Source organism: Petromyzon marinus, chromosome 27 (genome assembly GCF_048934315.1).
Source record: "Petromyzon marinus isolate PM22_M1 ecotype Great Lakes invasive population chromosome 27, UKy_Petmar_22M1.pri1.0, whole genome shotgun sequence".
Classification (NCBI taxonomy): domain Eukaryota; kingdom Metazoa; phylum Chordata; class Hyperoartia; order Petromyzontiformes; family Petromyzontidae; genus Petromyzon; species Petromyzon marinus.
The window spans coordinates 4,367,975-4,383,002 of NC_133693.1; the positions used below are offsets into that span (position 1 = coordinate 4,367,975).

General features: G+C 49.0%; 1 protein-coding gene across 4 annotated transcripts; it reads left to right on the forward strand.

Annotated features, from left to right (window-relative positions):
* The first annotated feature begins 54 nt into the window (after positions 1-54).
* Positions 55-9,427, forward strand: LOC116946488 (uncharacterized). Of its 4 annotated transcripts, none has more exons than XM_032961424.2 (5): positions 55-324; positions 2,267-2,435; positions 3,019-3,889; positions 4,619-4,667; positions 5,971-9,427. In XM_032961424.2, exons 2-5 carry the CDS (start codon positions 2,320-2,322, stop codon positions 6,534-6,536), a joined length of 1,602 nt encoding a protein of 533 aa, XP_032817315.2. In that variant the 5' UTR covers positions 55-324; positions 2,267-2,319; the 3' UTR covers positions 6,537-9,427. The 4 variants fall into 4 exon arrangements, with proteins under 4 accessions (XP_032817315.2, XP_032817314.2, XP_032817313.2 ...); XM_032961423.2 differs by lacking the exon at positions 55-324 and adding an exon at positions 339-782 and having other exon boundaries at positions 2,290-2,435; XM_032961422.2 differs by lacking the exon at positions 55-324 and adding an exon at positions 339-765.
* The last annotated feature ends 5,601 nt before the right edge of the window (positions 9,428-15,028 follow it).

Below are 15,028 nucleotides of genomic sequence, written 5' to 3' on the forward strand. Positions count from 1 at the left end.
TCACCGCACGCCACGAGAACAACAGAAACCCCCCCACCCCCGCCGTGACGTCACGCCTGCGGGACATGACGTTGCGCGTGCCGGCTGTCAAACTCTCCCTTTGACGCAACCTGAGTGGCAAGTTACGATAACTCCGAGGTTAACGGTTTGTTTTGGTGGGGGGGGGGGGTTGTTAAACAAGAGATACATTAATGGGGAAAGTGAAACTCTATAGCGGGTGTGTAGTTCCTTGAACGTTATCAGTCGCCAACGAGACGATTGCCACGTTCACGATGTCGCGCGATTAGACGTCGATCGTCGACTCGAAACGCTGGGCTTTAAACGGTAAGGTAAAACTCAGAGTTTAGTTTTATTTGCGTCGTTTATTTCCCCTTTCCTATACTTTGCACTCCTGTCGTGTTCATGTATTTTTGTTGTTGTAACGTTGCTGACCCGCCCCTACTGGACATCTGTGAAAAAGTGCTTTGTAGCTCATCGGATTCCTCTAATATAGATGTACTCTTGATTTAAAAAAACACAATCTAGTGACGTCATCGAATTCGCGCCAAATCCTTCTGTTGCGTGATGACGCCTTCGCAAAACCGGCGAGGTTGTACAAACACGTCACAGCGCGGTTGTACAATGACGTCACTGCGCGGTCGCTCGATGACGACACTGCGCGATGACGGAAGCTTGTTAACGGTTTGGGGCTGCTCGGCCAATCACGACGCGAGGTTATCGCGGTGACGTCACGCGGCATTGGCGGAAACCTGCAGGGGGCCGCACGTGAGCCACGGAGCGCGGTGTGTTGGTGTTTGTTGTTATTGTTGTTGTTTGTTGTTATTGTTGTTTGTTTATTGTTAGCCAGGTGTTTAGTCGTTTCACTGAATGTGTTAACGGGTCGCTGGTAGACCCGGAGCAAGGCGGCGACGAGTTAGTAAGCCACGGCCATCAACAGCGAGAGATGTGTCACTTGATGTGGTGGGCCGGGTGCCTTCAAGTGTTTATTGCTAAGCGGGTTTCGCAGCTGCTTGGCGGAAATAACCCACACGCGGCGCTTGCAGCTCGTGCGTGCTTGTACAGCGTGGTTGTGGTTTGTGCGTGTTTATATTTCACTGAACAACTCGGTCGGCGTGGCTTTTTGTTGAACCAGGCTAAGTTCCCCCCCCCCGCCCCCAGGCACGAGCCACCTTTTGCTGCATATTCAGCCGCGATGAGAGTGGGTTTTGGATCAACTCCTCCGTGTCCACACCGAGCTGCGCACAACACGCGTGTTTGTACGAGGAACCAGGGGATAATGCACGCACGAGTGGAGTTTCCCGATACAGTATATTGATTTTATCAACAAAACCCCCGTTATTTCCGTAAAGCCCTTTTTTGTATGGAGACGCAGCTGGCTGGTAAAAAAAAATATTCGACGTTGCTTTGCACTTCTCTCAGTTGTTGAGTTTCATGAATGCGATTTGCTGTTTGATGTAAAAAAAAGTCTCCCTTGAAAAAAAAATCCACTCTACATGGGACACAGTTGATCTGCCCACGTTAATTTCTTGCTCGCCTCAGACAGTCATCATTTCAACTCGTAACGCGCTGCCGCTCTCGAATAGGGAGAGAGACAGTGAACGACTGAAGCGCTCGAAAGAATCCCAGACAAGCGTGAAGAAGGAGGGCAGCCACGCAATGAGCCGGTGCCAATTTCTCCCCAAGCTCTGCGGTCCTCTATGCTGTACTACTAAGGTGTTATCAAACAATGTATTTGTACGTGCGAGGAAACCGGAGCACCCGGAGAAAATCAAGCGTGATGCTAAGTTCTGTACCCTCTTGTCTCGCTATTACACCAGAGATCTTGAGTTCCCATTCATGTATCTCGAGTTTGGAGCAGTGACATGACTGAGTGGTCGCAGAGGTGCACAGTTCGAGCACCACAGCTGCCCTGGTTAATCCTGCGTATGTATTAACTGTAAATACTGCTTCACAGCGGACGTTAGAGATTCCATGACATTTGAAAATGAGTAGGCCACGTGAGCTGGTGCCATGGTCAAAATGTGCCAAATTCCCTGCAAATATTCATCTGGAGAACACATTGAAGAACTGCTGCAGACTGCCTGTGAAACACAAGTGCCTTCGTGATAGCCTTGCACGATAGGAATGGCACGAGTAACGCACCTGCGAATAATTTCACTTGGCCTTCGTGTGCAACCGAACTCCACGCCTCCCCATTACAGCGAGTATATCGACAATCGCTTCCGTGTAACGCTGAACTCCATATATGCCTCCTCGTCATAACCAGGGTTCCCGCGGTCACTACTCTAGACCACGTCTGGCAGTGCTCCGTGAGGAGCCATGGAGCTGCCGTTGCACTGTTCGCGGCTGCTGCGCGACCTCAACGCACAGCGCGAGAGCGGCCTCTTCTGCGACTGCCAGGTGCTGGTGAAGGGCCAGCGCTTCTCCGCGCACAGGTGAAACAGCAGTGCCAGTGACCAAACGAGAATTAACGAGTTACGATCGGCAAGGCGATCGTGGTCGAATAACTTTGGGTGACCGACATGGCGTGTGGGGAGGTCCCTCATCCAGCGATGGGTTGATCAAGGGGTTCTGCATAGTGTATACAATGCCGGTAGCGCCTGTTCGCACACAGGAGGGCAGCGCAAAAATGCAGAAGGAGGTATGGATAAAGTGCAGGTAATAGAGCGGGTAAAAGAAACAGGAATGGATTTAGAGAACGTATCTTATGTTACAGACATCGTATTGGCTGTCAAGTAATATAAGTGACCGTGAGAGAGAGATCATCACAAGACTGAGAGATCGTGACAGCTTGGCAGTGATTCCTTGCAGCAGTGAATTGTTCACGGCTGTGGGTTATGATGAATAATGAAGAATTGGAAGGTGAATAAGAGGAGTTTCATTGCAAATGTGTAAGCTCACAGGACAAGCAACCCTAGTATGTGTGTGTGCGCAAAATGAATTAAATCTTCATGACCAAGGAGAGGGGGAAACCCGTTGCTCAGCATTACAAATGTGTGTCTCTGCAACTGCGCGCAGGAATGTGCTCTCTGCCTGCAGCGTGCATTTCCGCACGCTCTTCCTCTCGAGTTTTCCTGGGCCGTTGGCCAAGCCATGGGACGACACGGGCGTCGTCACCGCGACACTTGACAACCTGGCGCCCTCCACCTTTGCTGTCATCCTCGATTTCATGTACACCGCACGGCTCGCTCTTACCGGCCTCAACTCGGAGGACGTAATGTCGGCTGCCGGCTTCCTCCAGATGTCGGAGCTCGTCTTCGCCTGCAAGGGCTTCATCGGCGGCGGCCTGTTTGTTGGCTCACCGTCGGTGGCGGCTACCGACGCCAGCGATAACGTCGCAAATGCCCCGCAGCCGTCGTCGCGCAAAAAGATAGCGTGGAAGGGTGACGGACAGCTCGGGTTTCTGAAACACATCAGCCTCAAACGAGCTTTTCCCTCAGAGACTTCGGCTCGACGAGGAAACCAAGGCACTGCCTTTGGGGGCAAGCGAGACTGTGAGACGCCGAACAGCAATGGCTCGGTTCCATTGCATATGGCCACGCACGCCAGCCACCTTAACATGATAGTCGTCGACGTAAAAAAGGAGCAGGTCTCTCTGGAAGAGCCACAGCTCCCAGTGGAGACCACCAACGGAGAGGCATGGTCCAGCACCCCCCGTTCCCAACCCGAGAGCCGCGGCAGGACCCAGAGAATCCTGGGCACGAGGAGACGGGACCCGCGCCCCCAAGCCTCTGCTCAACCCGACAGAACAGGCCGGCGCATGAGCCACAGGGACGAGGGCACTGCCTGCATCCCTGATGATGCTGGATTTATAATCATGACAGTTCCTCCGGACGGCATCAAGCAGGAGCCAGAGGATTGCTCACCTTCAAATGTTGCAACGTTTGAGGTACGGCTTGCAGCTTGTACGTCTACACGTACGTGGAGATACATTTTACCATTGGCTTAGGACGGCCAATTGGAGATTCGTGCCACCCCATTGCACGTTTCAGCAGCGCCACACTGACGGGTTTATTTGTGTGACAGCGGAACTCGTGGAGTGTTTGTGTTAAAGCAACGTGTTGCTGGAGTCCTATACACCCTTGGATCTAACTTTGACATGGGTGAAAATTCCATGAAGATCAGATAAAAAAATCTGGAAATCAAATTCCAATCCATTCAAACCACTCCTTGTCTGTATAGTGTACATCTAAAGCTATTTGCCTATCCACTGCTGTATGAGGACCTCCCCATGCCATACGAGGGGTTATTTGATCAGCCACATTTTTTACATTTTACCCATACATTATTCAACTGGAATCTACATAGCAATCATCACCCCTCACTGCAAATACTTGACAGGACCCTCCTGAAAAAGAGTAATGAGAGTAATAAATAATAATAAGTAAAACACTCCGCGCTGGTTGGCAAAGGTGGGCAGCATTGATATGGGAGCATAAAAGTACAGTACAACTATGGACTTTGTTGATGCACTGCATTCTGCTGCCATCCCATGCAGTCAGAGCTTGCAGCAGCGTGTATTAAATCTCGTGGATACCCATTTTGGTACTCAGTCCAGATTGTCAACATTTTAATGTTATGTTTGGTATGAATAAACCAATTTGATTTCCATTGGCAGGGTGACAAGTGGGAGAGCATGGACAGCTCGATGAAGCAGCTCTCTCCAGGTAGGTGAATTATTTTACTGAGCAAATTTTTTTTTTCAAAGCGTGTCGCTCATGAATACTTCACTGAGCTGTCGGAAGATTTAAAGTCGTGAGCATGTTTTCCTGGTACAGTACAACCACGTGAGTCTTCTCATAATCCACTGATGGTCTCGTTGATAAAGACGAGACGGTCACAGCTTCCCAGGCTGGGAAGACATGTACAGAACGACTTACACCGTAGCAAATGTCATCAGTTTGGTTTAAGATAAGATTCGTCGTACTTACCAGTGAATGTGAGAATTACGACATTGGGTGTCGTAAAATTGAGAGATTTTACGAGTAATCAGGACCACTTGGAATTGGATTGTTACTGTTGATAAAATTACATAATGACAAATAATTGGTAACATTAATAGCATTCTCTCATGATCGGTCGACCATCCTGTTTTCAAACCATTCCAACAAATTCAAAACGCCGCTGCCTGTATAATCTTTAATCTTCCCTTCCAATCTCACACATCGCCCCTCCTCATTGAGCTATGCTGGCTCCCTGTTTATTATCGTTACCTCTTTAGTTTATAAATCTCTCCAAAGCCTGACTCCTCCGTACCTCTCTTCTCCCATCTCACTTTACTTTCCTGCCCGCTCTCTGTCTTCTAAATCTTTGCTGTCTCTGTTCCTCGTCCTCCGTGCGTAGTCTCGGTTTCACTCATTCTCTCTCCGAGGCCCTCTTCACTGGAATAAATTGTCTTTACCCCGCAAAAAAACACCCACTCTCACTACCTTCCGCTCCTCTCTTAAGAGACCCACTTATTCCCTCTTGCCCATCCTTCTCACCCTGTTGTCCTCCCCACTCGTACTAACGTCTTCCCTGTCCCCAACTCCCCATGGTCACCCAACATCAATCCACACATTTAATTTCTATTTTCGTTTATTCCAGGTATTGTCACCACCACCTAATTTTACATATCCCATCCACTCATCTCGTTTCATCTCGCCAACCATCTTATACCATAGTTAGTTCACTGTATAGCGCCTTGGTTATATATGATAAGATAAGACAAACATATTCTAGATTTGAAGCTTTCGTGACTGCAAGGATCCATAATCTTTGGTTCTATTCGGTAAAGTCACGTAGGTAAAACATACCTCAGCCAGAGCGATGGTGTCATGGCGGCTATGTTGCATTCAAGGTTGGTTGTCTTCCTGGCAAGCGATTGGTTCCTGTAATGGGAGTTATAATGCCTTCACGACAGAGCTGCGATCTCTCTACGACTCCCATATTTACTTTGTCTTGCAATCCATTCTCTCTTACGACATTTAGGACCATGCCACAACCATAGCCTACCGGGCTTACGAGGACGAAAGTTTTGCGCCGGCAATTCGGCACGAGAGGCCCACGTCTCCCTTGGCCCCCAGGACTTGGCAGGGAACCTGCAGTCGGAAGAGAACGCCCTTTTTACCAAGTGCAGCGGCAAAGATTTGTGGGACGCCGGGGAGCAGGGTGAACGTTCGACGGCCGGAGGATATCCTGGCTGCCGACCAAGGGACGGCTCCGCCTGGGAGCAGCAGGCCGACCTCGCCGCTGCCGGCGAGAAGTGGGACGGCGGGATGGCGCTCTTCCCGTGCAAGCACTGCCCGGTGCGCTTCACTGCGAAGGAGAACCTGGTGCGGCACCAGCGCACGGTGCACGCCGGGCAGAAGCTCAAATTCTGCGAGGCGTGCCAGCGCAACTTCCGCGACAGCACTGACCTGCAGCGCCACCGCCTCTCCAAGCACTGGTGGCAGGGCCGCGACGGCACGTGCCCGTTCTGCCCCGAACGCTTCCGAGTGTCGAGAGAGCTGCTCAAGCACATCCAGCACCGTCACAGAGGCCTTGCTGCGTTCTGACTCAGCAAAGCTGCCACCATCCCCCCCCCCCGCCCAATAACACTGTCCTAACGAGGAAGAAATGTTTTATACATGACATTTCGGGGCAATGACCTACCATATTTTTCTACTATGAAGAGCAGGATTAGTGACGATTTGTGTTGAGGATTTGTTTTTTAATATGTAGATTAGTTTTTAGTTTCAGCTCATTGTTAATCCACTGTTGGATGAGAGCCTCCTGACACCGTGTCTACCATAGCGGGGTTGTATGACCATAAATCAGCAAGTTGATTAGTGTAGGTTGATAGAGGACCGGTTCAGATATCGCTTGCCACTGGTGTTAGCCGTTGCCTGGTATCGAACTCGTTTTGCCGAATTCACTGCGCAGCACGTTAACCACCACTGCACTCAACATGTAGATGGTAGAATATAAATATGAAACGGTAAGGTATTATTTGCATGTTTTAGTTTCACACGAGCCTGTAGTGTAGTTGATTATTTGACAAGAAATAAATATGCATACGCACGGATTCAATCGTCGCGCTTGACACGTGATTCCATTGCCTTAACTGGCGAGGTGAATCCTGTCGGTGCTGCCTTTGTTATCAGCAAGCTACGGGCAACACTGAGGTACATTTAGCTGTCTTTCTCTTGGGTGAGTTCCTAATAGAAATACAAATTTCTACAAATATTCTGTTCATATTAGATCCGCCCCTATTGCCACCCTTCCTCCCCTGTCACCAACGGGCGTAGCTCATGCGGGCAATGCTTTTAACACCTGGTTGAAAAGCGCTGCAACTGGATAAATGATACATTATATCAATGTAGAAGGAAGCCAATCAGCGTCCAAGGGTGGCCTAATATGGGCTTTTTTGATCCACAAATCGTTTCTTTAGATCCAAAAATCATGTGCCGCTTTCGATCCTGAAATCGTGTGTCAGGAATCAATTTAACGATTAAAATAAATTGTATTCAAAATATCAGCTTGTTCCATGCTCGAACACATACAGGTATTCAAAATATCAATACATGTGGCGACGTGTTAAAGCATGGATCAAGCTTCGTATCGTAAAAAATCGGTCTATTCCCGTTTAACCAAGCATTGGCTTGTTAAAAACACGTCCAATCCCGTTCCGGTATTACTTGTTTGGCAAAGTCACGCCTAATTTCTCCATAAATGGGCCTAAATCATATAAATCGTTCTCTCGCGGATTCATTTAATGCTGTTCCAGCGCTGCAAATGGTAACGCAGTGCGCTCAACCCTTGCAAGTGGACACTAGAGGGCGCTTTGTTACCTACAACCCACTTCGCTGCGCGCACAGTGAGAGGGCCTCGTGTAAGCGCCCGAACCCCATATATCTGGCACGCGTCTCTTCGGTGTCCAATCGCACCACTTCCAAAATGCGTTGAGATGCTTCATTAGGCAGTGAGCAGTCCAGATATTGAATCAGCACTGCCGAGTTCCTGGGTTTGAATCCGGGTTTCAGCCGCCCGTGATTAAACCGTGTTCCCAAAGTGTAGAGAGACGGTGGTCTCGCAGTTTCCAATGACTATGCATTGGTAACTGTGACCGTATGCATTGGTAACTAATGATAAATTTGGATTTTTGCAGCTGTTTTCATTTCATTATTTTGATCCCCGTCTGCCAACAGTAACTCCTGGGTACACATTCTGTTATGTTTCCCTGTGGTCTCCCCCCTAAAAGTCGTCTCCTATTATTTTGCAGCCAACTGGTGCATGACTTTTGTTTTGTATTTATCCTGAGCTCAACTTTGCAACTTTTTTTTAATGTCTTCTTTGAGTTCGCTCTCATAGGCAGTTCTAATGACTGTCCTGCTGTAAGCGAGTCTGAAACGGGTTACTATTTTATAAGAGCATTTATGCCTTAATTTCTCCAATGATTTTTTTTTTGAACATCTTTTACCGTCACTGTGCATAACTTTTGCGAATATGCATCAACTCGGCCAGCCCCATTTAAACATGCGTCCCATTACATAGTGCGATCTGAATGTGGCTGTTCCATTTTTGTAAATGCATTTCATTGCTCTTCAATATGTTTTATTTAGGCCTCGGGTTTATAAGAGCTTGGATGACCGCATCAATTTACAGTGAGTTGAATGCCTTTCCATAGACCACAAAGGTTAGGCACAATGGTATTTTAAATGCATCGGTCTTTTCTCGAAGCCGATTTTTAGTACTGTATGTATGTAGGAGCCAAGCGAACAGTGCTCTTGGAAATATGAATTTGATAATAATTGAAATGTGCAATGCTCTGCACAGTATTTTGTTCGCTCTCGAAGAGAACGACTCCAGAGGGGCGAGTAGGAACAACAGACGAGTGGGAAACGCAGCAGCCAGCACAGGGGACGTCACTCAAAGGGACGATGGCTGATGGTCGACAATGGCGATGGAGTGACAGCCAAAGGAGTAAACGCGCCAGAGAGGGTCGACAGTGGAGTTGGGGCCATGATATCGGCTCTCGTTGTCCTGCGACAGTGAGAGATGGTGACGGCTCGGGGAGGCCTTCATTCCAGCAGTGGATAGGTCGTGGCTGGTGATGGTTAGAGCTCTGGAAATCAAGTGATTCACTCATAAGAGGTGGTTTGACCCCGGTCGAGGTAGTTTTGTGATTTCGTTGGACGCTAGGTGGTGCTCTACTCACTGCAACAGACTCGATTTAAATGTCCTCTGACTGGATACCTAGAGCACAATTGTGATTGGTGGAAAATGGGGCAAAACATGGAAAAGGCTCTGCTGTTGTCAACTGCTTGCAAAACATGAATGACCTTTATCATTTGTTTTCTTTAGCAATTTATAAATGTGCCTAATTTGCTTTCTCGGGATCAAATATATAATCTATATACAGCTTGCATTTTGGTATTTTAATAAAGCCTGCATTATAAATATCTTATTTTCCGTGGCCGAGTGTCCAATCTTATTGGTACGTGTTCCGACATGACATCGCACCGCCAGTTTGCGATGAAGAAGGGCCATTGGCAATAACAATGTGTTTTCCCTCTCGGGCCATAGTGTTATTGACGAATGCGTTGTAGGGTGTTTTTTGTTATTGTCTGATTGCTTAGAGGTCACTTAGTCTGCTAACAGTAATTTATAGCGCCTCGGCAGCGGCGTTCAACGACAATAACCAGCGATTAAATTCAATGTCCACACGTCGCAATCCGCACGGTGCGGGGGGCGCATCGTGTAAAGCGGGGAAATTAATTGGCAATGACATCCAGACAGTTCACCTTATATTTATTAATTAGACATGCAAAGTAAGCACTTGGCGTGGTTAAGGCTGTAAATGCCCCCCCCCCCCCATCTCAGCATCGGCTCAGTGGGGGGGACTAGAGCGGGATGAGCCCCTCCCGCATCCCCCGCCGCTAAATTCGTAGTTGAGTCGAAAAATGTTGGCAGAATATTTAACACCAGTGGCGGTTTTGCCCAGAGTTTGTGCACGGATGGCACTTGATCTGCCACGATGCCCTTTCAGATTTTGCAAGCTTCACGCGATGATACGGACTGCAATTCGGTACCGTAGTCGGATGGGGTACGGTGCGAAAGAAGTTCATACTGTACGCACAAATGAGGGTCCGTGAGAGCCGCAGCCGAATGCGTTGATGTTTACTCTAACATTGTGTCGAGTTCGTTGTATGCGTCGAGAAACAAGATCACGCTATGGGGTTGGCTCGCAGTCAGACGAGGAGCCCAGGGTTTCGGAGAATGGGAGAGGCTGCCTCGGGGTGGTGGACGGGTCGCGGGGGGGTGGGGGTTGTACGAGCTTGAGATATTTGTCAGTGCGTTTCGTACTGGGTCGGAAACGCCCGGGACTGATGGGCGTGTGAAATCCAGCACGCAGCACGACCCGAAACCCACCCAAACGCCGTAAAGCGCACAGGTGGCCCTAGGGACTTGTAATATAGACACGCGGCACACACAAAGCCATTATAAGCGACGTCGCGGGCAGTGCCACAACACAAGGTAGTACTTCTGTGCCGAGTGGGTATGCGGTGTCAGGGACAACCACGGAGACTCTTCCCCCATGAATACACCTCACCATGAAAACACTCGTGAATTGCCCGCGTATTTTTTGTTTTCACAGACTCGTTACTTAAATCGAGGCGGACATTATTTTGGAAATTAACCGGTTGGCCAGGCGCGTTTCATTCCGTCAGAGGGAACGCACAAATGTCAACTTGTGTTTCTCAACTAACGAAAGTTTAACTTGATCCATAATACAGGTCGCGATCTCGATCTAACCCAAAAAAAAAAACCCCTGTATTATGGATAATATTGGTCGCGAAAACCTAAGTGTTAAACCAATTTAACTTGGTCTGTCCGGGTTGGTGACCAGTCTATCTTCGTACCCGGGAAGTATTCTGTGAGAAATAACAGCCCAGGCCAATGCACAGCTTACTTGGAGGCCTGGTCCAACCTGGAATGAATGGGGATTTAATGATTTACCGGGGCATCCTATCCCCGGATTATCCCGGATTTTTGAGGACTATGTGCTGAACCTTAACTAACAACAACACCTCCACTAGGGGCATGAGAAACACATGGCTTCGACGTGATTTCCCTCATGTACCCACGGATTCATTTCAGCCAAAGTCTGTCCGGGTTGGTGACCCAGAAAAAATGTCAGCTACTGGCATGCCACATCCAGTATCAAGATGTCATAAACTACCAAAGCCACTAATGACACCACACCTCGCCACAGCGTTTATACCCTCTGCGAGATCCCACGTTCCCACAGTCGATACGCGGCTTCCAAGGATCTGCCCTGATGGTTCTCAACCGTCGTGATATTAGGTCGTCCCTTTGGTCACCAGACTCGGGGAGGCCACTCCATTGCGCGTGTCAGCAACAGGCCCTCCTCCATCCTGCAAACGCGTGTCCTACCCAGCGCAACCGTTTTTTTTAATCAAATATCTACAACACTCACCACATGCCGCGTTCTACACTGGCCCTTAGGCACTGATTATCCCACCTTGCCACGAAATTCCCAGCATCCGTCCTCAGACACCTTTACCCAAAATGCCAGCGACTTATGTTTCAAGCCGCTTAAATTAGGGTGCAGCTATCCTGATCCGCGCGGCAACATTACACCCAGTACACCTGATGTCGTTGTACTCCCTCCCCCCCCGAGGCGCAACTCCAAGTCTCAGCAGCGGCGATCCGGAAAATTATTCGGCGAGAAATCAAAGCCCAGCAGGTTTCATCGCAGCCGCAACATCAGCAGAAGCATCGGTCCCGTGGCCCCATTACCGCTTTACGGATAAATCCATCAGGAGCTGGCTGGATTGGGGGCGGGGGGGGCTATGGCGACCTACTCTTTTTGTCCCCGCCGCTCAATCCTCTGACCTTGTTTTTTGGCGGGATCGCAGCTGGCTGCTGGTGGGAGGGGGGTATGGCTGGGTTGTGGTGGTGGTGGTGGTGGGGTGACATTTTCCGATGGTCGTTTGTCTTGCAGCTCTTGGTGGTGGGGCTTTTATTTTTTGTCACCACACAAGCTCTCGCTCCAGAAATTCCAAACCCCAGACACGTTGTATAGTACTCGTAGTAGTAATGCAATGATGATGATGATGGGCATGTTAACCTTTCACCAGCCCAGGGCAAAAAGGTCTGCCCGAGATGACATGATGGTCCTCCACCAGTGACTGAGAACGTCACCATTCCGAGTGCCGGCTGATGTTATTGCCAATTAACCCAACAGCTGGCAAAAGACGGTCGGACCCAGTAAACATTAAACGTTGGGCCGTCGTTGGTTCAACGGTTTCAACCACGTGCCAATGTTGAGCCAACATTGTTACCTGGGGAGAGTGTTACTAATGTGGGCAGGAGACATGGCAACTCGAAACTCCCACAACCTGCCTTGGGTTCCCATACAAATGTGAGAAATTGTTATCATTAGCCATGATTAATCCACTGCTGGATAATGGCTTCCCCTTCCAAGCTATTACCATCTCTATCTTTCTCGTACGAGAAACAATTTGTTCCAATAAAAATATCCCCATTGTATTGAGCATAAGTTGAGTGACATGTTTGTATGTTGGACTTCTTTCGCACCTTACATAGCCAACCTTGCCAATCGGAGGTGGGGGGGGGGGGTGGAAGGACATCAACACTAAACAGTTCCAAAGAAATTCGTTTTCAATCCAGATTTAACATTAATATTCTCATAACATTTTCAAAAGTGATATTGTCAATCTTAGCGGCCACTGTGGCCACTGCGGGCGTTGTTTTATGGAGACATGCTGCTGATCTTCAATTATTTGGTGACGCTGCGGTTTGGATCGTTGTTGGCCTAACGTTGGTCCAACGTTGCACGTCTGCTGGACGGTAACACAATCACGTTTCACGTGTTTGGAAGTACATCAATTGCCCCAAAACGTCGCATATTTCATAGAATTCGTTTAAGGCCACAATGTTATTGATGAATGTGCTGAGTTTGTGTTGATCGTCATTGGACAGAATCTGTCACATGTAGCTTGTTTTGATTTGACACGCACTCAATTGCCCCACCATATCTGGCCACTTCCATCTTTCTATGTCTCCGTCTCGCCCTCTCAATCTTTGCTGTCTCTCTCTCTCTGTTCCTCCTCCTTGTGCTCAATCCAAGCTTTCGCGCTCTCTCTCTCTTCTCGCCCCCCCCCCCCTTTCACTGGAACAAACTTCCCCCTGCACATTAAGCAGTCACCTTCCCTCGCTAGTTTCCACTCCGCACTCAAAACTCACTCATTGTTCTCTAGCTCACCCCACGACCCCTTTAATCTCCCCCTCATAACCGCCACGGTTACTGTTCCCTTTTCATAATCTCATTATACGTCTCTCACTCATTCCCAATTAATTCAATCCATTCATCACCGATTTCACGCCTCGTCACGGATTCGCCCGCCCCCATCGCTTCCTCTCATCTATTTCATTCACCTCATCGCCACCGTTACATTCACGCGACCTGGCGCTTTATGAATTCCGTGAATATAAGATTGGGTCCTAGGGGCCTTTGCGAACAACAACAAAAAACATCTCAGCCATTCTCGATCCACCGATAGATGGAGGCCTCGCCACGCCAGTTGTTGTCATACTTCACCACACTGGTCACCGCGGGTCGGTGGAGAGGGGGGAGGTGGAAGCCACCGCCGGTTCTTGTATCATTGGCCACTGACGTTAGCCGTGGGCAGGAGTCGAACGGTGCAGTGCAGGGCACTAACCGCTATAGCCACCGCTTCCGTCGCCAAATTTATTCATTTGATTAGCACGGTGGGCTACGTACGGTGCGAAAGAAGTTCAACATACATATATACAGTATAGATAAATGTTATCTTCTTCACAAATGGAATGCAAATTTGAAAGGAAGTGTGCGTTCATATCCATCCTATGGATACATCTTTTCCAATAACTTAATTATTTTGAATAGGCAGCACACAATAATTGAATAGAACAAGAATAACTAATTCGTTTACTGAGCCCCCTGACTGGCAGCCTACGCAGTGGGTCACCCGTGCACAAGCACTGTCCAGGCTCACCTTCTGCTTAGCTTCTGCGACCTGATGGGACCATTGGACACGGATCCCAGTTCGTTTGGACACGGGCCACAAACAATAAAGGAATCGAAAATGGGTGCCATTGATTTCTAAATGCACGATTCGATGCACGTGTCATGAGATTCTATTATAGTTGCAAAGTCAATTTTAATTGCCTCATCGACCGGCCTTCACAGGCCCCCAAATATGCACTTTGTTCACGGTTTGCCGAGCAGTCGGTCCACACACGCAAACGTCCAATGGCGAGGGGAGTGGGTGAGGTTTGTGGGTGGCGGTTGTATCGGCCACTGAACGGCACGGAGGGAGTTCGTCTGTCCTAAAACTAAACAAAACAATTTCAACTTTTTTTTTTATTTTTCCAGGTAAGGCCCACTGAGATATGTCGCTCTTGTTCATTAACGACCTGGCCACAAACGATAGCTCGACGAAGTGGCTTATCACGTGGAAATCTAAAGCAACGAAGCATGATTCTCAATGTGGAGGGAAAAACCGGAGGACCCAGAGAAAAATCCACGCGGCCACGGGGAGAGACACACGAAAACTCCAAAATATACAGCAGGGAGTCAGGGTCGAGATCGAATCCACGACCTCCTCCTGTACACCGGGCGAGGCGGCTAACTTCTCGCCCCCCCCCCCCCCGTTGCGTCCTAATAGCGGAGGCTCTTTCCTACGTCGTGTGCGAAAACACCACGGCGCACCGGTCGCGAAGCGTCGCTCTGTATCGTGCGTGGCCACCGGAGCGTCGGAGCAGCGGTAAATGTGCGAAACGGCGTCGTCGACACGGGGACACGACGAAGACTTCGTACGAGGTGCGAGTTTTATTGGAAACAGTTCCCGCGCAAGTGGCTACAAACGCGAGTGCTCGGGTGCTGCCGCCGTCTCTCTTACAGGGTTCTACTGTGTGCGTTAGTTAATATTCCCGAGTCCTTAAAAATCTCTCACGACCCTCATCGGGTGACCCCCCA